Below are 21,763 nucleotides of genomic sequence, written 5' to 3'. Positions count from 1 at the left end.
TGACACAAATCTGTGTGAGGAATTTGTTTTCACACTTTGCACCCACCAGAGACCAGTGTGTGCTGAACTCACTGGACTAGTTTTGCAGAAATGGGGTTGCTGGCAAAAGGGTGGGGCATTATTGCTCTGGTAGGAATACTGCATTATTACTACAGGGACAGCTTTGACCCAGGTAAGTCTCAGAATGTATACAAATGACTCATTAAGTGATAAGAGAAAAACAAGCCAAATATAGGAAATCGTTTAAATACAGAGCAGGAAAAAATATTCATTGTAACATATAAGATATGTGTTTTGCTCTTTTTTAGGAAATGTCATAAAAGCCTATGGGAGTAAATGATTTTAAGACACAATTTGTGAATATTTTCTTCTTATTTGTGTTTCTGTCACAGCCATTCTTGCTAATGCAAAGGTGCTTGTCACTGGTGCTAGCACAGGCATTGGAGAAGAAATAGCATATCACTATTCAAGGGCAGGAGCTGAGCTTGTACTGACTGCAAGACGAGAAAACGCTTTACAAAAGGTGAGCAGTTGAGCAGTTGTTAAAATGACAGTTATACCCACAAATCAGTAAGTGCTGAAAGGAAAGAGAAGACTAGCTTGTTGTGTACCAATAAAGCTCTAAATGCACTCAGGGATCTAGGGTAGAACACTGGGCTTCAGCCCATAATAACCCCCATTGCAAGTCCCTGCTGCTAACTACTGTAGAGTGGAAGAGTATTTTGAAAATGAATGAGTGGTACAGTAAAAGGCACATTTTATAAAAAACTTTATTGAACGTGGAAACAAATAGTACCCCCCCCTCAGAATAGAGCCTGTTCTTAATCAGACAGGCAAAAAATGGCTATGGCACATATAGTCAATACTGTCTATGACAGAGTGACACAGTGGCTCAAATGCAATGAAATCATCCCTCTGTAACACTACTTATACAGTGTACAGAATGCCAGAAGAAAAGGCGCTGTACCTTGAGCTCCCTTTTGGTTGCAGATTTCCTATTATAGGATGAATCAGGATTCTCTGGAAAGCATATTCTTGGATTTGACTGCAGTACATAACACAGAGGCATCTGACACTGATAATATAATTAAATTTGCAGGTTAACTTTTTTTCATCTTCTTTGCAATATTTATTTGTCAGTTTAGTAAGATTGTTCAATATTTCTAAGCATATGACAAAGCATAACGTGAACCGTTTTAATGCAATAGGTTTATTGCATATGCAAAAAGCTTAAAGTGCACTTCAACCTTGCCCCATGAAACACTTTAGTCAGCTGAATTGCTGATACTACGTAACGCTTTGCGTTGTCTTTACATTAGCACAGAGCACTGATTATTTAAATAGCCCACAATTGCATATAAGTTCAATCTTAATAACCCGCCCACCCCCAAATTAAACACCAGTGCCCCCTGAATAACCCTCACATCATTAACTTCTTAACACCTATATCAATCAACCCTAAATCACCACCTGACCACCACTGCAGGTTCCCTAACATCACAATCCTTCTCAGGACCCAACCGTTTAATTGTGAGAGAATTGTTATGATGGTGCCTTTTATTATTTTTAGCTAGATTGCCCTGAATCTGAATCTAAATCTACCAAATGAGGGCTTCACTCAAATAAGAAATACTCCCTAGTTTGGCAGGTCATAATAAGGAACATTAGATTCCATTATGTTTGAAGAAAAAGACAAGGGTCCGATAGCTAATAACATTGGGGTAAGGGGGACTCTTGGGTGGAAGTCCAATGAAAGGAGGGTCCTTTGGGTCTTTTTGTAGGTTGGAGCCCCTTTTCACTTCTTCGTGGAATTTGCTCTTATTTGATTAATTTACATATATATATATATATATATATATATATATATATATATATATATATATATCTATTTAAAATACTTAGAACATATTCCTCTATGTGCAGAACGTTGGAACGTGAAATATTTACAGTATAACACTTTATTAAATACAAATATTGCATAAATATGCTTTTTCATATTTTCATCTCCTTAACTGCAAAAGGCTCCAATGCTTTTTAATATATATTTATATGTGTGTACATATGTATTTGCATGTGTCTATATGTCATATAAATACATAAATACATATGTACGCACACACACATTTTTATATATATATATATATATATATATATATATATACACACAAATGTACACATGTAATTCTATGTTAAAACCTTTTGCCTGTCTTTTTTTTTGTAACACCTGAGGTCTCATATCTTTGAGCTCTTATAACTTTTTGGTGCAGTTTTTTTAACATCATTTTCTCTTACTTGGTGTATTCAGTCCACAGATTCATCCTTACTTGTGGGATATTCTCAATCCCTACAGGAAGTGGCAAAGAGAGCACACAGCAAAGCTGTCCATATAGCTCCTCTCAGGCTCCGCCCCCCCCAGTAATTCTCTTTGCCGCTCTAACAAGTAGCATCTCCACGGGAGGGTAAAGAGTTTGTGGTGTTAGATTTGTAGTTTTTATTTCTTCAATCAAGAGTTTGTTATTTTAAAATAGTGCCGGTTTGTACTATTTACTCTGAGGCAGAAAGTGATGAAGATTTCTGCTGAGAGGAAAAAGATTTTAGCATGTTGTAACTAAAATCCATTGCTGTTCCCACACAGGACTGTTGAGTACCGGAGAACTTCAGTTGGGGGGAACAGTTTGCAGGCTTAACTGCTTAAGGTATGCTCAGTCATTTATTTCTAACAAGACCTGGTAATGCTAGAAGACTGACAGAAATCCCCATGAGGGAAGGTAAGCCATTTTCTGAAACGTAGTATAGAAGGATGGCTTCAGTTAAGGGCTTAAATACTGGTAGACACTGTGATGGGCTAAATCGATTATTTTATTAATGGAATATTATATTTATTTAAGTGTTTGAAGCGTTGTAAACACTTTTTGGGGGTTTTATTTCGCCTGGCATATTATCAGACGCCTAGTCTGACTCAGGAAGGCCCCATAACTCTGGACTGAAGGGGGAGGGGGCCTCATTTTCGCGCCTCAGTTGGGCAGTTGATTTTCAAGACAGCTCATGCAGCTTCATGTGTAGAGTCCTGAGAGTGCAGGAGGACATCAAGGAGGCTTATATTTCTGCTACAAATAACCCTAAGGGAAGGTAGGGCCACAGCAAAGACAGTGGCACCGTGCTGTAGTGTGTTAAACCGGTTGTTTACTGCAATTTGCTCCGGTTTGGTCAATAAGGGGTTAATTGATTTGAAAATTTGTGTGCAATCATTTCAAAGCATTAGGATCATGTGGTGAAATTTTCATAAAGATCGGATGTTTTTTGTTGATTTGGAAAAAAAGTGTGTGCTTTTTATTATTTAAAGACACAGTAAAGTTTTTTCAAAAAGTGTTTTTTTCTGTATTGTAGTGCTGTATAAGTCTGTCAAACATGTCTGAGACTTCAGATAGACCTTGTTCTTTATGTTTAAAAGCCATGGCGGTACCCCCATTACATTTATGTGTAAAGTGTGCTAAAACATCTAAGCATTTTAAAGACCATCCAGTGACACTTAAAAATGTAGCCCAAGATGATTCTTTAACAGAGGGTAATGAGGATAGTCCTTCTTCCTCTCCCCATGTGTCGACACCAGTTACGCCCGCGCAAGCGATGCCTAGTACCTCTAGCGCATTGGCCCCTATTACTTTACAACAATTAGCAGCAGTAATGGATAATTCCCTTGCAGCATTTTTATCCAAACTGCCAGTTTTTCCAAGAAAGCGCGATAGCTCAGTTTTAAATACAGAGGATGAGCAATCAGACACTTTGGATAATTTATCTGTAGTAACCTCACAAAACTCAGAAGTAGCAGTGAGGGAAGGTCTGAATGAGGGAGAAATTTCTGATACAGGAAAAGTTTCTCAGCGGGCAGAGTCAGATTCCTTAGCGTTTAAATTTAAGCTGGAACACCTCCGCATACTGCTTAAGGATGTTTTAGCTACGCTGGATGATTGTGACCCCATGGTGGTCCCAGAAAAATTGTGTAAGATGGACAGGTTTTTAGAGGTCCCTGTTTACACTGAGGAATTTCCGATCCCAAAGAGGGTGGCGGATATTGTGACTAGGGAGTGGGAGAGACCAGGTGTACCCTTTGTTCCCCCCCCCTATCTTTAAGAAAATGTTCCCCATAAACAACCCCAGGCGAGACGAGTGGCAGACGGTCCCTAAGGTAGAGGGGGCTGTTTCAACACTTGCTAAGCGTACAACTATACCAATAGAGGACAGTTGTGCTTTCAAAGATCCTATGGATAAAAAATTGGAAGGATTGCTGAAGAAAATTTTTGTTCAACAAGGTTTTCTACTTCAACCAATTGCCTGCATAATTCCTGTTACTACTGCAGCGGCTTTTTGGTTTGAGGCCCTGGAGGAGTCGCTCCAGAGGGAGACTTCATACGATGAGGTCATGGATAGAATTCATGCTCTAAAGCTGGCTAATTCTTTTATCACTGATGCCGCTTTCCAGTTAGCTAAACTAGCGTCGAAAAACGAAGAGCGCTTTGGCTCAAATCATGGTCGGCGGATGTGTCGTCCAAAACAAAACTGTTAAATATTCCCTTCAAGGGGAAGACCCTTTTCGGCCCAGAGCTGAAATAAATTATTTCAGATATCACTGGGGGCAAGGGTCATGCCCTTCCACAAGATAGGCCGTTTAAGGCCAAAAACAAGGCTAATTTTCGCTCCTTTCGCAACTTCAGGAGCGGACCTGCTGCAACCTCTGCTATCACAAAGCAAGGTAACGCTTCCCAGCCCAAAGCAACCTGGAAACTATTGCAGGGCTGGAATAAGGGTAAGCAGGCCAAGAAGCCTGCTCCTGCTACCAAGACAGCATGAAGGGGTAGCCCCACGATCCGGGACCGGATCTAGTAGGGGACAGACTTTCTCTCTTTGCTCAGGCCTGGGCAAGAGACGTTCCGGATCCCTGGGCATTAGAAATAGTTGCTCAGGGGTACCTTCTAGAATTCAAGGATTCTCCCCCAAGGGGAAGGTTCCACAGTTCTCGTTTGTCTTCAGACCAAACAAAGAAACAGGCGTTCTTACGCTGTGTAGAAGATCTCCTAAAAATGGGAGTAATACACCCAGTTCCAATTGCAGAACAAGAACTGGGCTTTTACTCAAACCTGTTCGTAGTTCCCAAAAAGGAGGGAACTTTCAGGCCAATCCTGGATCTAAAGATTCTTAACAAATTCCTCAGATTTCCGTCTTTCAAGATGGAAACCATTCGGACAATCTTGCAGATGATCCAGGAAGGTCAATATATGACTACCGTAGATCTAAAGAATGCGTACCTACATATTCCTATCCACAAAGATCACCATCAGTTCCTAAGGTTCGCCTTTCTGGACAAACATTACCAATTCGTGGCCCTTCCCTTCGGGTTGGCCACCGCTCCCAGAATTTTCACAAAGGTGCTAGGTTCCCTTCTGGCGGTACTAAGACCGCGGGGCATTGCAGTAGCACCTTACCTAGACGACATATTAATACAGGCGTCGTCTTTCCACAGAGCCAAGGCTCATACGGACATTGTTCTGGCCTTTCTAAGGTCTCACGGCTGGAAGGTGAACGTAGAAAAAAGTTCTCTGTCCCCGCTTACAAGGGTTCCCTTCCTGGGAACACTAATAGACTCGGTAGAGATGAAAATCTTTCTGACAGATTTCAGGAAGTCCAAACTGTTGAACACCTGCCGAGCTCTTCATTCCATTCCTCGGCCTTCTGTGGCTCAGTGCATGGAGGTAATTGGTTTAATGGTGGCGGCAATGGACGTCAGAATTCATCTCAGACCACAGTAACTGTGCATGCTCAAGCAGTGGAATGGGGATTACGCAGATTTATCTCCTCAAATACAAATGGACCAGAAAACCAGAGACTCTCTTCTCTGGTGGTTGTCTCAAGTTCACCTGTCTCAAGGAATGAGTTTCCGCAGACCGGAGTGGATCATTGTCACGACCGACGCCAGTCTGTTAGGCTGGGGTGTGGTCTGGAACTCCCTGAAGGCTCAGGGTCTATGTTCTCGGGAAGAATCTCTTCTCCCGATAAACATTTTGGAGCTGAGAGTGATATTCAACACGCTCCAAGCATGGCCACAATTAGCGGAGGCCAAATTCATCAGATTTCAGTCGGACAACATCACGACTGTAGCGTACATCAATCATCAGGGAGGAACAAAGAGTTCCCTAGCGATGAAGGAAGTATCCAAGATCATCAAATGGGCGGAGGATCACTCCTGCCATCTATCTGCAATTCACATCCCAGGGGTAGACAACTTAGAAGCGGATTTTCTAAGTCGTCAGACTTTTCATCCGGGGGAGTGTAAACTCCACCCGGAGGTTTTTGTTCAGCTGACCCAGCTATGGGGCATTCCAGAATTGGATCTGATGGCGTCCCGTCAGAACACCAAACTTCCCCTTTACAGATCCAGATCCAGGGATCCCAAGGCGGCATTGATAGATGCTTTAATAGCGCCTTGGTCATTCAGTCTAGCTTATGTCTTTCCACCCTTTCCTCTTCTCCCTCGGCTAATAGCCAGAATCAAACAGGAGAAGACTTTGGTAATTCTGATAGCACCTGCGTGGCCACGCAGGACTTGGTATGCAGACCTAGTGGACATGTCATCGGTCCCACCATGGAAACTGCCATCGAGGCAGGATCTTCTAATTCAAGGTCCTTTCAAGCATCCAAATCTAGTTTCTCTGCAACTGACTGCTTGGAGATTGAACGCTTAATCCTAGCTAAGCGTGGTTTCTCTGAATCAGTTAAAGACACTCTGATACAGGCCAGAAAGCCTGTCACCAGGAAAATTTACCATAAGATATGGCGGAAATATCTTGGTTGGTGTGAATCCAAGGGTTACTCGTGGAGTAAGGTTAGGATTCCAAGGATACTGGCTTTTCTCCAAGAAGGATTGGAGAAAGGTCTGTCAGCTAGTTCCTTAAAGGGACAGATATCTGCTCTGTCTATTCTGTTACATAAGCGCCTGGCAGCTGTACCAGACGTTCAGGAGTTTGCACAGGCCCTAGTTAGAATCAAGCCTGTTTACAAGCCTGTGGCTCCTCTTTGGAGTCTAAATTTAGTTCTTTCAGTTCTTCAAGGGGTTCCGCTTGAACCTTTACATTCCATAGATATTAAGTTATTATCTTGGAAAGTTTTGTTTTTAGTAGCCATTTCTTCTGCTCGAAGAGTTTCTGAATTGTCTGCTTTGCAGTGTAATTCACCCTATCTGGTGTTCCATGCAGATAAGGTTGTTTTGCGTACCAAACCTGGTTTTCTTCCAAAAGTGGTTTCTAATAAGAATATTAAACAGGAAATTATTGTTCCTTCTCTATGTCCTAATCCAGTTTCTAGGAAGGAACGACTTTTACACAATCTTGACGTGGTTCGTGCTTTAAAATTCTATTTAAAAGCAACTAAAGATTTCAGACAAACATCATCCTTGTTTGTCGTCTATTCTGGTAAGAGGACAGGTCAGAAAGCGACTGCTACCTCTCTTTCCTTTTGGCTGAAAAGCATCATCCGATTGGCTTATGAGACTGCTGGACAGCAGCCTCCTGAACGAATTACAGCTCATTCCACCAGAGCTGTGGTTTCCACATGGGCTTTCAAGAATGAGGCTTCTGTTGAACAGATTTGTAAGGCAGCGACTTGGTCTTCACTGCATACATTTGCCAAATTTTACAAATTCGATACTTTTGCTTCTTCGGATTTTATCGCTATTTTTGGGAGAAAGGTCTTGCAAGCAGTGGTGCCTTCCATTTAGGTGACCTGACTTGTTCCCTCCCTTCATCCGTGTCCTAAATGCTTTGGTATTGGTATCCCACAAGTAAGGATGAATCCGTGGACTGAATACACCAAGTAAGAGAAAACAGAATTTATGCTTACCTGATAAATTACTTTCTCTTAGGGTGTATTCAGTCCACGGCCCGCCCTGACATTTAAGTCAGGTTCAAATTTAATTTAAAATAACTGCAGTCACCACTGCACCCCATGGTTCTCATTTTTCTCCTAACTGTCGGTCGAATGACTGGGGGGGCGGAGCCTGAGGGGAGCTATATGGACAGCTTTGCTGTGTGCTCTCTTTGCCACTTCCTGTAGGGATTGAGAATATCCCACAAGTAAGGATGAATCCGTGGACTGAATACACCGTAAGAGAAAGTAATTTATCAGGTAAGCATAAATTCTGTTTTTATTTAGATAGCGTTATTATGAGTGTAACTGTACTTTCTCTTGTTAAGTGTATCCAGTCCACGGATCATCCATTACTTTTGGGATATTCTCCTTCCCAACAGGAAGTTGCAAGAGGATCACCCACAGCAGAGCTGCTATATAGCTCCTCCCCTCACTGCCATATCCAGTCATTCTCTTGCAACTCTCAACTAAGATGGAGGTCGTAAGAGGACTGTGGTGTTTTAGACTTAGTTTATTTCTTCAATCAAAAGTTTGTTATTTTTAAATGGTACCGGAGTTTACTGTTTATCTCAGGCAGTATTTGGAAGAAGAATCTGCCTGCGTTTTCTATGATCTTAGCAGAAGTAACTAAGATCCTTTGCTGTTCTCACATATTCTGAGGAGTGAGGTAACTTCAGAGGGGGAATAGCGTGCAGGTTTTCCTGCAATAAGGTATGTGCAGTTAAAATATTTTTCTAGGGATGGAATTTGCTAGAAAATGCTGCTGATACCGAAGTAATGTAAGTAAAGCCTTAAATGCAGTGATAGCGACTGGTATCAGGCTTATTAATAGAGATACACTTTTATAAGAGTATGTATTTTAAAACATTTGCTGGCATGTTTAATCGTTTTTTATATATGTTTGGTGATAAAACTTATTGGGGCCTAGTTTTTTCCACATGGCTGGCTTGAATTTTGCCTAGAAACAGTTCCTGGAGGCTTTCCACTGTTGTAATATGAGTGGGAGGGGCCTTTTTTAGTGCTTTTCTGTGCAGATAAAAATACTGACAGAGACATTCAGCTTCCCTCTGCATGATACAGGACATCTCTGAAGGGCTCAAAAGGCTTCAAAGTCGTGTTTGAGGAGGGTAACAATCACAGTAGACTGTGGCAGTTGTTGTGACTGTTTAAAAAACGTTTTTGTCATTTATTATTCTGTTTTTGTTATTAAGGGGTTAATCATCCATTTGCAAGTGGGTGCAATGCTCTGCTGACTTGTTACATACACTGTAAAAATTTTGTTAGTGTAACTGCCTTTTTTCACTTTTATTTCAAATTTGGACAAAATTTGTGTTTCTTAAAGGCACAGTAACGTTTTTTATATTGCTTGTAAACTTATTTTAAGTGTTTTCCAAGCTTGCTAGTCTCATTGCTAGTCTGTTTAAACATGTCTGATACAGGGGAACCTACTTGTTCATTTTGTTTGAAAGCCATGGTGGAGCCCCATAGGAAAATGTGTACTAAATGTATTGATTTCACCTTAAACAGTAAAGATCAGTCTTTATCTATAAAAGAATTATCACCAGAGGGTTCTGTCAAGGGGGAAGTTATGCCGACTAACTCTCCCCACGTGTCAGACCCTTCGCCTCCCGCTCAGGGGACACACGCTAATATGGCGCCAATTACATCAGGGACGCCCATAGCGATTACCTTGCAGGACATGGCTGCAATCATGAATAATACCCTGTCAGAGGTATTATCTAGATTGCCTGAATTAAGAGGCAAGCGCAATAGCTTTGGGGTTAGGAGAGATACAGAGCGCGCAAATGCTGTTAGAGCCATGTCTGATACTGCGTCACAGTATGCAGAACATGAGGACGGAGAGCTTCAGTCTGTGGGTGACATCTCTGACTCGGGGAAACCTGATTCAGAGATTTCTAATTTTAAATTTAAGCTTGAGAACCTCTGTGTATTGCTTGGGGAGGTATTAGCTGCTCTGAATGACTGTAACACAGTTGCAATTCCAGAGAAATTGTGTAGGCTGGATAGATACTATGCGGTGCCGGTGTGTACTGACGTTTTTCCTATACCTAAAAGGCTTACAGAAATTATTAGCAAGGAGTGGGATAGACCCGGTGTGCCCTTTTCCCCACCTCCTATATTTAGAATTTTTTTTCCAATGGACGCCACTACACGGGACTTATGGCAGACGGTCCCTAAGGTGAAGGGAGCAATTTCTACTTTAGCAAAGCGTACCACTATCCCGGTTGAGGACAGTTGTGCTTTTTCAGATCCAATGGATAAAAAATTAGAGGGTTACCTTAAGAAAATGTTTATTCAACAAGGTTTTATTTTGCAGCCCCTTGCATGCATTGCGCCTGTCACTGCTGCGGCGGCATTCTGGTTTGAGGCCCTGGAAGAGGCCATCCATACAGCTCCATTGGAGGAAATTATTGACAAGCTTAGAACGCTTAAGCTAGCTAACTCATTTGTTTCTGATGCCATTGTTCATTTGACTAAACTAACGGCTAAGAATTCCGGATTCGCCATCCAGGCGCGTAGGGCGCTATGGCTTAAATCCTGGTCAGCTGACGTGACTTCAAAGTCTAAGTTACTCAACATTCCTTTCAAGGGGCAGACCTTATTCAGGCCTGGCTTGAAGGAAATTATTGCTGACATTACTGGAGGCAAGGGTCATACCCTTCCTCAGGACAGGGCCAAATCAAGGGCCAAACAGTCTAATTTTCGTGCCTTTCGAAATTTCAAGGCAGGAGCAGCATCAACTTCCTCCGCTTCAAAACAAGAGGGAACTGTTGCTCATTCCAGACAGGCCTCGAAACCTTACCAGTCCTGGAACAAGGGCAAGCAGGCCAGAAAACCTGCTGCTGCCCCCAAGACAGCATGAAGGAACGGCCCCCTATCCGGAAACGGATCTAGTGGGGGGCAGACTTTCTCTCTTCGCCCAGGCGTGGGCAAGAGATGTTCAGGATCCCTGGGCGTTGGAGATCATATCTCAGGGATATCTTCTGGACTTCAAAGCTTCTCCTCCACAAGGGAGATTTCATCTTTCAAGGTTATCAGCAAACCAGATAAAGAAAGAGGCATTCCTAAGCTGTGTGCAAGACCTCCTAGTAATGGGAGTGATCCATCCAGTTCCGCGGACGGAACAGGGACAGGGGTTTTATTCAAATCTGTTTGTGGTTCCCAAGAAAGAGGGAACCTTCAGACCAATCTTGGATCTAAAGATCTTAAACAAATTCCTCAGAGCTCCATCATTCAAAATGGAAACTATTCAGGCCATCATACCCATGATCCAAGAGGGTCAGTACATGACCACAGTGGACTTAAAGGATGCCTACCTTCACATACCGATTCACAAAGATCCTCATCGGTTCCTAAGGTTTGCCTTTCTAGACAGGCATTACCAATTTGTAGCTCTTCTCTTCGGGTTGGCCACAGCCCCGAGAATCTTTACAAAGGTTCTGGGCTCACTTCTGGCGGTTCTAAGACCGCGAGGCATAGCGGTGGCTCCGTATCTAGACGACATCCTGATACAGGCATCAAGCTTTCAAATTGCCAAGTCTCATACAGAGATAGTTCTGGCATTTCTGAGGTCGCATGGGTGGAAAGTGAACGTGGAAAAGAGTTCTCTATCCCCACTCACAAGAGTCACCTTCCTAGGGACTCTTATAGATTCTGTAGAGATGAAAATTTACCTGACGGAGTCCAGGTTATCAAAACTTCTAAATGCTTGCCGTGTCCTTCATTCCATTCCACGTCCGTCAGTGGCTCAGTGCATGGAAGTAATCGGCTTAATGGTAGCGGCAATGGACATAGTGCCATTTGCGCGCCTTCATCTCAGACCGCTACAATTATGCATGCTAAGTCAGTGGAATGGGGATTACTCAGATTTGTCCCCTCTACTAAATCTGGATCAAGAGACCCGAGATTCTCTTCTCTGGTGGCTATCTCGGGTCCATCTGTCCATGGGTATGACCTTTCGCAGGCTAAATTGGACGATTGTAACAACAGATGCCAGCCTTCTAGGTTGGGGCGCAGTCTGGAACTCCCTGAAGGCTCAGGGATCGTGGACTCAGGAAGAGAAACTCCTCCCAATAAATATTCTGGAGTTAAGAGCAATATTCAATGCTCTTCTAGCTTGGCCTCAGTTAGCAACCCTGAGGTTCATCAGATTTCAGTCGGACAACATCACGACTGTGGCTTACATCAACCATCAAGGAGGAACCAGGAGTTCCCTAGCAATGTTAGAAGTCTCAAAGATAATTCACTGGGCAGAGTCTCACTCTTGCCATCTGTCAGCGATCCACATCCCAGGCGTAGAGAACTGGGAAGCGGATTTTCTAAGTTGTCAGACTTTTCATCCGGGGGAGTGGGAACTCCATCCGGAGGTGTTTGCTCAACTGATCCATCGTTGGGGCAAACCAGAACTGGATCTCATGGTGTCTCGCCAGAACGCCAAGCTTCCTTGTTACGGATCCAGGTCCAGGGACCCAGGAGCGACGCTGATAGATGCTCTAGCAGCTCCTTGGTTCTTCAACCTGGCTTATGTGTTTCCACCGTTTCCTCTGCTCCCTCGACTGATTGCCAAAATCAAGCAGAAGAGAGCATCGGTGATTCTGATAGCGCCTGCGTGGCCACGCAGGACCTGGTATGCAGACCTAGTGGACATGTCATCCTTTCCACCATGGACTCTGCCTCTGAGGCAGGACCTTCTAATACAAGGTCCTTTCAATCATCCAAATCTAATTTCTCTGAGACTGACTGCATGGAGATTGAAGCTTGATCCTATCAAGGCGTGGCTTCTCCGAGTCAGTCATTGATACCTTAATACAGGCACGAAAGCCTGTCACCAGGAAAATCTACCATAAGATATGGCGTAAATATCTTTATTGGTGTGAATCCAAGAATTACTCATGGAGTAACGTTAGGATTCCTAGGATATTGTCCTTTCTCCAATAGGGTTTGGACAAAGGATTATCAGCTAGTTCTTTAAAAGGACAGATTTCTGCTCTGTCTATTCTTTTACACAAGTGTCTGGCAGAGGTTCCAGACATCCAGGCTTTTTGTCAGGCTTTGGTTAGAATTAAGCCTGTGTTTAAAACTGTTGCTCCCCTGTGGAGCTTAAACTTGGTTCTTAAAGTTCTTCAAGGAGTTCCGTTTGAATCCCTTCATTCCATTGATATTAAACTTTTATCTTGGAAAGTTCTGTTTTTGATGGCTATTTCCTCGGCTCGAAGAGTCTCTGAGCTATCTGCCTTACAATGTGATTCTCCTTATCTGATTTTTCATGCAGATAAGGTAGTTCTGCGTACCAAACCTGGGTTTTTACCTGAGGTGGTTTTTAACAAGAATATCAATCAAGAGATTGTTGTTCCATCATTGTGTCCTAATCCTTCTTCGAAGAAGGAACGTCTCTTACATAATCTGGACGTAGTCCGTGCCTTGAAGTTTTACTTACAAGCTACTAAAGATTTTCGCCAAACATCTTCCCTGTTTGTCGTTTACTCTGGACAGAGGAGAGGTCAAAAAGCTTCGGCAACCTCTCTTTCCTTTTGGCTTCGGAGCATAATTTTCTTAGCCTATGAGACTGCTGGACAGCAGCCCCCTGAAAGGATTACAGCTCATTCTACTAGAGCTGTGGCTTCCACCTGGGCCTTTAAAAATGAGGCCTCTGTTGAACAGATTTGCAAGGCTGCGACTTGGTCTTCGCTTCACACCTTTTCAAAATTTTACAAATTTGATACTTTTGCTTCTTCGGAGGCTGTTTTTGGGAGAAAGGTTCTTCAGGCAGTGGTTCCTTCCATTTAATCCTGCCTTGTCCCTCCCATCATCCGTGTACTTTAGCTTTGGTATTGGTATCCCATAAGTAATGGATGATCCGTGGACTGGATACACTTAAGAGAAAACATAATTTATGCTTACCTGATAAATTTATTTCTCTTGTAGTGTATCCAGTCCACGGCCCGCCCTGTCCTTTTAAGGCAGGTCTAAATTTTAATTAAACTACAGTCACCACTGCACCCTATGGTTTCTCCTTTCTCGTCTTGTTTCGGTCGAATGACTGGATATGGCAGTGAGGGGAGGAGCTATATAGCAGCTCTGCTTTGGGTGATCCTCTTGCAACATCTTGTTGGGAAGGAGAATATCCCATAAGTAATGGATGATCCCTGGACTGGATACACTACAAGAGAAATAAATTTATCAGGTAAGCATAAATTATGTTTTTTAATGCATTTTTTAATGTTTTTTGTGATTTGTTTCCCGAAACAGTTAACCAGAGCTCTGAGTATGCGGTATTCATTCTAGCGTAAATCAAGATTATGCTCATTTGTTTGCGTTTACTTTTAACTTGTAATATGAGTACTGAACTCGACAAGCTCAAACACCCACGGTAAACCCCTTTTTGCTTGTTGGTAGCACTAGTAATCTGACCCTAAATTAGAAAACAGATCATAGTACACTGTCCCTTTAAGTATGATTGCCAAAGGTGTAGAGTGAGACTGAGTAGAGGCAAAATAATATAATCTAACGCAGACAATAGAATACTTATTTTAGGTGTCTCATTTTGATTGGCTACAGGTTCGCAAAAAATGTTTGGAACTTGGAGCAAAAAAAGTCTCTCTGGTCTTGGCAGACATGGGCTCCCCAGAAGCTCCAGCAGAAGTGATTCAACAGGCAGTTACTGCACTGGGTGAGTTAAAATGAGAGGGTTTATGCTGATTATGGGATTGGGGAATCCCTTATGCACGCTGTCCTTAAAGGGCTACAGAACAAAAGTCATGTTTTAAACACCACACAAGTGGAGGAGACTAATTCAATTTTGGAAAATGTAACCATTAAAGCAGCTCAGTAAAGTTGCAAATGTAACTGATAGTAAAAGTGAGATTTGATAAATCATTCAAATATTTATTTTTTACCCTGACTGTACATATAAGCTATATGATAAAACATAAAAAAAATCTTTCCATTATATATAGTAGTAGTATCTTGTAATAGGCATCAGTATTTTCATATCAAAAATATTTCGACATTTGTACATCTGAAAATGAGCATGTAGGGCTGTATAATATTAACTGATGTAGAACGAATAGACATCATTGTATAATGAAGATGAATAACTTTACACTGCTAATAAGAATTCTGTATATTGATACCGAGGCCTCTATTTATCAAGGTCTGTCGGACCTGATCCGACAGTACGGATCAGGTCCGACAGACCTTGCAGAATATGGCGAGCAATACGCTTACCGTATTCAGCAGCTCACAAGAGCTGCTGGTGCAACGCCGCCCCCTGCAGACTCGTGGCCAATGGGCCGCCAGCAGGGGGGTGTCAATCAACCCGATCGTACTCGATTGGGTTGATTTCCGGTGATGTCTGTCCGCCTGCTCTGAGCAGGCGGACAGGTTATGGAGCAGCGGTCTTTGTGACTGCTGCTTCATAACTGCTGTTTCTGGCAAGCCTGCAGGCTCGCCAGAAACACGGGGCATCAAGCTCCATTCAGAGCTTGATAAATATGCCCCTGAGTATCTGTGAGGCAATGATAAGGAGTTGTTCAGAGACCACACTGATAAGAATGCTGCTTCCCTGTATAGTGGGGATGAGTACACTGCACTGTATAATAATGATAACCATCCATACACTATTAATGACTAAAATCCTATCCTACATTACATAACTCACATGGAGCATAGCTAGAATTGCTTTTTTACGCCTATATGCCCCTTCTAGCCGGCTCTGTGACACACAACTTGCTCACATGTCTGTTACTATTTCTTTGTGCTTCCAGCATATCCCATTTACCGTATCGTACTGTGGATGGCATCAGTTTCCTGCCAGATAAAGTGTGCTCTTAGCTTATTTTTTTACTCTAAAGAAATCTTCTCTTCTACACCTCAGGTTACTATCAAAGACAGCTATAAATCCCCCATGCTTACATCCCTTCCTCTTCTGCATTGCTCAATGCTCATTAAATGTCACCTCTGATCAGTACTATATGTAAACTCTGCTTTTCACCCCATCTTTTAGTATGATGAGACTTTTACTTTATAGCCACATATTTATTAGTCTGGATTCTACATTTTCCCAATGTTTCCATTAAAAGAGCAGTAAACGCCTTGGGATTTGTATATAAAATATTTATGCATAATAAAACAACTTTGCAGTATATTTTCATTATTTATTTTATCCTTTTGTTTTGTAATTAGCTCTGAAAATTGAGCAATTTCTAATTTCCAGACCTAAAACTGCACCCTGCTGACTTCTCAAGGCTAACTCTGCTCTATATCTTTCCCTAATAGGCTTTATGAGAAACCAACTGCTATACAATGCACTCTATGCTAATACTATAGCTGGGCCCTGTAATCTGCAGACTCAAGCCCAGATTGGCTCCTCTAAATAAGGCAAATAGTGGGTGGAGTTTGGCTATTGATAAATAATTGCAGTAAAAAGTTTTTTTTTTGTGTGTGTTTTTAAAAAATTAAAGGGACACTCAAGTCAAAATAAACTTTTATGATTCAGTTAGAGCAGCAGTTTTAATACACTTTCCAATTTACTTTCATTATCAAATTTTGCACAGTCTTTTTATATTTACACTTTTTGGAGAACAAACTCCTACTGAGCATGTGCACAAGCTCACAGGGTATTCATATACTAGTCTGTGATTGGCTGATGTCTGTCATGATACAGGGGGCTGGAAAATGGGAGAAAAAATAGATTTGTCAGAAAAAAATCTACAGCGTATTTGAAATTCAGAGTAAGTGCTATTGCATTGTCTTTTTATTATTTATTCTACGGCACTGAGTGGTCCTTTAAGACTTGGCTGATATGTTTTTCTATATCAACACAGCATAAATGTATTGTAATTGTTTACTGTCCCCTCTTAAAGGGACACTCAAATCAAATTAAACTTTCATGATTCAGATACATCATTTCATTTTAAACAACTTTCCAATTTACTTTTATTAAATAAAATATGCACCGTCTTTTATATTTACACTTTTTGAGTCACCAGCTCCAACTGAGCATGTGCAAGAATTCACAGCATATACATATATGCATTTGTGATTGGCTGATGGCTGTCACATGGTACAGGGGGAGTGGAAATATACATAACTTTGAAATTTGTAAGAAAAAAATCTACTACTCATGTGAAGATCAGACTAAGTGCTATGGCATTGTCTTGTTATCATGCAGTTCTTAATTATGCAAATCGACGGTTTACTGGTCCTTTAAGCCTTGAACTATTTTACTTTATTGAACACTGTCACTTCCAATATAACTTTTTTCAGTAACAAGGGGGCACACTTGTCAGTTTAATGGATTGCAGTGTTAGCAGAGAGATTTGCAGCACAGTTAGAACACATTGCACACAGGTCAAAGTCATAAAGTTTTTATTATGATAAAATGACGGGAGTCTGAAAAATTATGTAATAACCTCTTATATTGTTCTGGTCAGTTGTCAGATAGCACTGGCTGAAGACCAGTTTCGTGTGTACTTGTGGTACGCTAAATATTTATTTTGCTTGCACGCTATTTGCGCTCAAAGCAAAAAATTAAGTATAAAGTTAGGCTAACTTCAGAACTTTGCCTGATCTATCTATTTTTTGGAGAGAGAGAGATGTATGCATGTGTATATATATATATATATATATATATATATATATATATATATATATACTGTATATAAATACACATATAACCCCCCTCCCCCACAGATATATATATATATATATATATATATATATAATGCCAAAATTCCAATTACTGTAAAGTTGAATAACCTAAGCACAGTGCCTTAATTAATAAAACATATTCATTTTGCTATCTTAAATATTCTATGGCAGCGTAGATGACATAACACTCCGGTAACAACTACAATCCCATAGAATCTGTCTTTTCTTTCTGTGAATAGATTTTAAATATAATAAATAAATACGTTTTATTAACTAAGGCACAGTGATTTGGAATTTTGACATTGTATATGAGTCTTCTGTGGAAACAACCCTGGAGCTTTTTGTGAACTATATAAATATATATATTGTAATATACCATATCCCTTTAACCCTTATAAAACATTTGTATTAATATGTTATCATATAATGTATATATGAGTTTAATAATATATGTGTTTTGGGTGTGTTTTAAGAACTTTTTTTAACCATTACAATTTACATGTCTCCAGTCACACTAATTTTTCTAGCACAGTTTCTGTTTGTGTTCAAGCATGAGCTTTTGCTTTCAACTTGTAATATGCGGTCACGATACTGCTTATCATGTCCCGCACCACTTGTAATCGATTATCTGGCCCCTAATCTTTAATCAATATTTTATCAGCAAACACCCTTATCCATGTCCTCTCTAACTCTAATGCACATATCGATACTCTGACCCTGAATTAATTTTTCAAGCATGCACAGGTTTGATGTACAATATTGTGTTTGTGTTTTTTTCTGTTTTGATATTTACATTTATTTGTTCTGAATTCTGCATTTCCAGACCTGCTTAACATGTGCTTCTAACCTATTGCGCAATAGTTTTAAAATTGAGATAATTCAAGAACATTTTAAATCAAATTAGTTTTAACCCCTTAAGGACCCGACATTTCAGACTAAAACTTCCCCCCAAAAACCAGAGCATATTTAGGCCTAGATTTAGAGTTCGGCGGTAGCCGTCAAAACCAGCGTTAGAGGCTCCTAACGCTGGTTTTGGCCGCCCGCTGGTATTTGGAGTCAGTGATTAAAGGGTCTAACGCTCACTTTACAGCCGCGACTTTTCCATACCGCAGATCCCCCTACGCCATTTGCGTAGCCTATCTTTTCAATGGGATCTTTCTAACGCTGGTATTTAGAGTCGTTTCTGCAGTGAGCGTTAGAGCTCTAACGACAAGATTCCAGCCGCCTGAAAAAAGCAGGAGTTAAGAGCTTTCTGGCTAACGCCGGTTTATAAAGCTCTTAACTACTGTGCCCTAAAGTACACTAACACCCATAAACTACCTATGTACCCCTAAACCGAGGTCCCCCCACATCGCCGCCACTCGATTAAAATTTTTAACCCCTAATCTGCCGACCGCCACCTACGTTATACTTATGTACCCCTAATCTGCTGCCCCTAACCCCGCCGACCCCTATATTATATTTATTAACCCCTAACTTGCCCCCCACAACGTCGCCGCAAGCTACTTAAAATAATTAACCCCTAATCTTCCGACCGCAAATCGCCGCCACCTACGTTATCCCTATGTACCCCTAATCTTCTGCCCCTAACATCGCCGACCCCTATGTTATATTTATTAACCCCTAATCTGCCCCCCACAACGTCGCCGACACCTACCTACACTTATTAACCCCTAATCTGCCGAGCGGACCTGAGCGCTACTATAATAAAGTTATTAACCCCTAATCCGCCTCACTAACCCTATCATAAATAGTATTAACCCCTAATCTGCCCTCCCTAACATCGCCGACACCTACCTTCAATTATTAACCCCTAATCTGCCAACCGGAGCTCACCGCTATTCTAATAAATGTATTAACCCCTAAAGCTAAGTCTAACCCTAACACTAACACCCCCCTAAGTTAAATATAATTTTTATCTAACGAAATAAATTAACTCTTATTAAATAAATGATTCCTATTTAAAGCTAAATACTTACCTGTAAAATAAATCCTAATATAGCTACAATATAAATTACATTTATATTATAGCTATTTTAGGATTAATATTTATTTTACAGGTAACTTTGTATTTATTTTAACCAGGTACAATAGCTATTAAATAGTTAAGAACTATTTAATAGTTACCTAGTTAAAATAATTACAAATTTACCTGTAAAATAAATCCTAACCTAAGATATAATTAAACCTAACACTACCCTATCAATAAAATAATTAAATAAACTACCTACAATTACCTACAATTAACCTAACACTACACTATCAATAAATTAATTAAACACAATTGCTACAAATAAATACAATTAAATAAACTATCTAAAGTACAAAAAATAAAAAAGAACTAAGTTACAGAAAATAATAAAATATTTACAAACATAAGAAAAATATTACAACAATTTTAAACTAATTACACCTACTCTAAGCCCCCTAATAAAATAACAAAGACCCCCAAAATAAAAAATTCCCTACCCTATTCTAAAATACAAAAATTACAAGCTCTTTTACCTTACCAGCCCTGAACAGGGCCCTTTGCGGGGCATGCCCCAAGAATTTCAGCTCTTTTGCCTGTAAAAAAAAACATACAATACCCCCCCCCCCAACATTACAACCCACCACCCACATACCCCTAATCTAACCCAAACCCCCTTAAATAAACCTAACACTAATCCCCTAAAGATCTTCCTACCTTGTCTTCACCATCCAGGTATCACCGATCCGTCCTGGCTCCAAGATCTTCATCCAACCCAAGCGGGGGTTGGCGATCCATAATCCGGTGCTCCAAAGTCTTCCTCCTATCCGGCAAGAAGAGGACATCCGGACCGGCAAACATCTTCTCCAAGCGGCATCTTCTATGTTCTTCCATCCGATGACGACCGGCTCCATCTTGAAGACCTCCAGCGCGGATCCATCCTCTTCTTCCGACGACTAGACGACGAATGACGGTTCCTTTAAGGGACGTCATCCAAGATGGCGTCCCTCGAATTCCGATTGGCTGATAGGATTCTATCAGCCAATCGGAATTAAGGTAGGAATTTTCTGATTGGCTGATGGAATCAGCCAATCAGAATCAAGTTCAATCCGATTGGCTGATCCAATCAGCCAATCAGATTGAGCTCGCATTCTATTGGCTGTTCCGATCAGCCAATAGAATGCGAGCTCAATCTGATTGGCTGATTGGATCAGCCAATCGGATTGAACTTGATTCTGATTGGCTGATTCCATCAGCCAATCAGAATATTCCTACCTTAATTCCGATTGGCTGATAGAATCCTATCAGCCAATCGGAATTCGAGGGACGCCATCTTGGATGACGGGGTTAATAATTGAAGGTAGGTGTCGGCGATGTTAGGGAGGGCAGATTAGGGGTTAATACTATTTATGATAGGGTTAGTGTGGCGGATTAGGGGTTAATAACTTTATTATAGTAGCGCTCAGGTCCGCTCGGCAGATTAGGGGTTAATAAGTGTAGGTAGGTGTCGGCGACGTTGTGGGGGGCAGATTAGGGGTTAATAAATATAACATAGGGGTCGGCGATGTTAGGGCAGCAGATTAGGGGTACATAGGGATAACGTAGGTGGCGGCGGTTTACGGAGCGGCAGATTAGGGGTTAAAAGTGTAATGCAGGGGTCAGCGATAGCGGGGGCGGCAGATTAGGGGTTAATAAGTGTAAGGCTAGGGGTGTTTAGACTCGGGGTACATGTTAGAGTGTTAGGTGCAGACGTAGGAAGTGTTTCCCCATAGGAAACAATGGGGCCGCGTCCGTAAGCAACTCTGGTATCGAGAGTTGTATTTGCGGTAAAAATGCTCTACGCTCCTTTTTTGGAGCCTAACGCAGCATTTGTTTGAACTCTCGATACCAGAGTTAAATTTATGGTGCGGCCAGAAAAAAACCCGCGGAGCGTTAACAGCCCTTTTACCGCCAAACTCCAAATCTAGCCGTTAGTATTTTTGCCATCACTACATTTAAGCAGAAATAGAGCCTTGGGGCGCGATCCGATATATGGCGCAGGTTTCGGCACAAGCGTGGAAACCTGCGCCGCCCGTAGTTTCACCTTGCACAGCGAGCTATCACATATACCGCGCCGGCATTTGCTAAAGTGCCATAAGTCGGACAAACTAGCGATGTCCAGAAATCAGCGTCAGTACAAATTTCTGGAGTCGCCAGTGATTTACG

At 41.4% G+C, this 21,763-nt stretch overlaps 1 protein-coding gene across 1 annotated transcript in view; it reads left to right on the top strand.

Moving 5' to 3' along the window:
• Nucleotides 1-21,763, top strand: part of LOC128649531 (hydroxysteroid 11-beta-dehydrogenase 1-like protein) — a 156,649-nt gene continuing 134,886 nt past the window's right edge. Inside the window, exons 1-3 of the mRNA XM_053702866.1 lie at nucleotides 1-172; nucleotides 393-523; nucleotides 14,497-14,608. Of these exons, the coding sequence (XP_053558841.1) occupies nucleotides 91-172; nucleotides 393-523; nucleotides 14,497-14,608 (325 nt within the window). The 5' untranslated portion in view covers nucleotides 1-90. The remainder of the gene's footprint in view (nucleotides 173-392; nucleotides 524-14,496; nucleotides 14,609-21,763) is intronic.

This window comes from Bombina bombina, chromosome 2, assembly GCF_027579735.1.
Source record: "Bombina bombina isolate aBomBom1 chromosome 2, aBomBom1.pri, whole genome shotgun sequence".
NCBI classification, from domain to species: Eukaryota; Metazoa; Chordata; class Amphibia; order Anura; family Bombinatoridae; genus Bombina; species Bombina bombina.
Note: the sequence above shows the minus strand (reverse complement) of the source record. Positions and strands in the feature narration are given on the sequence as shown.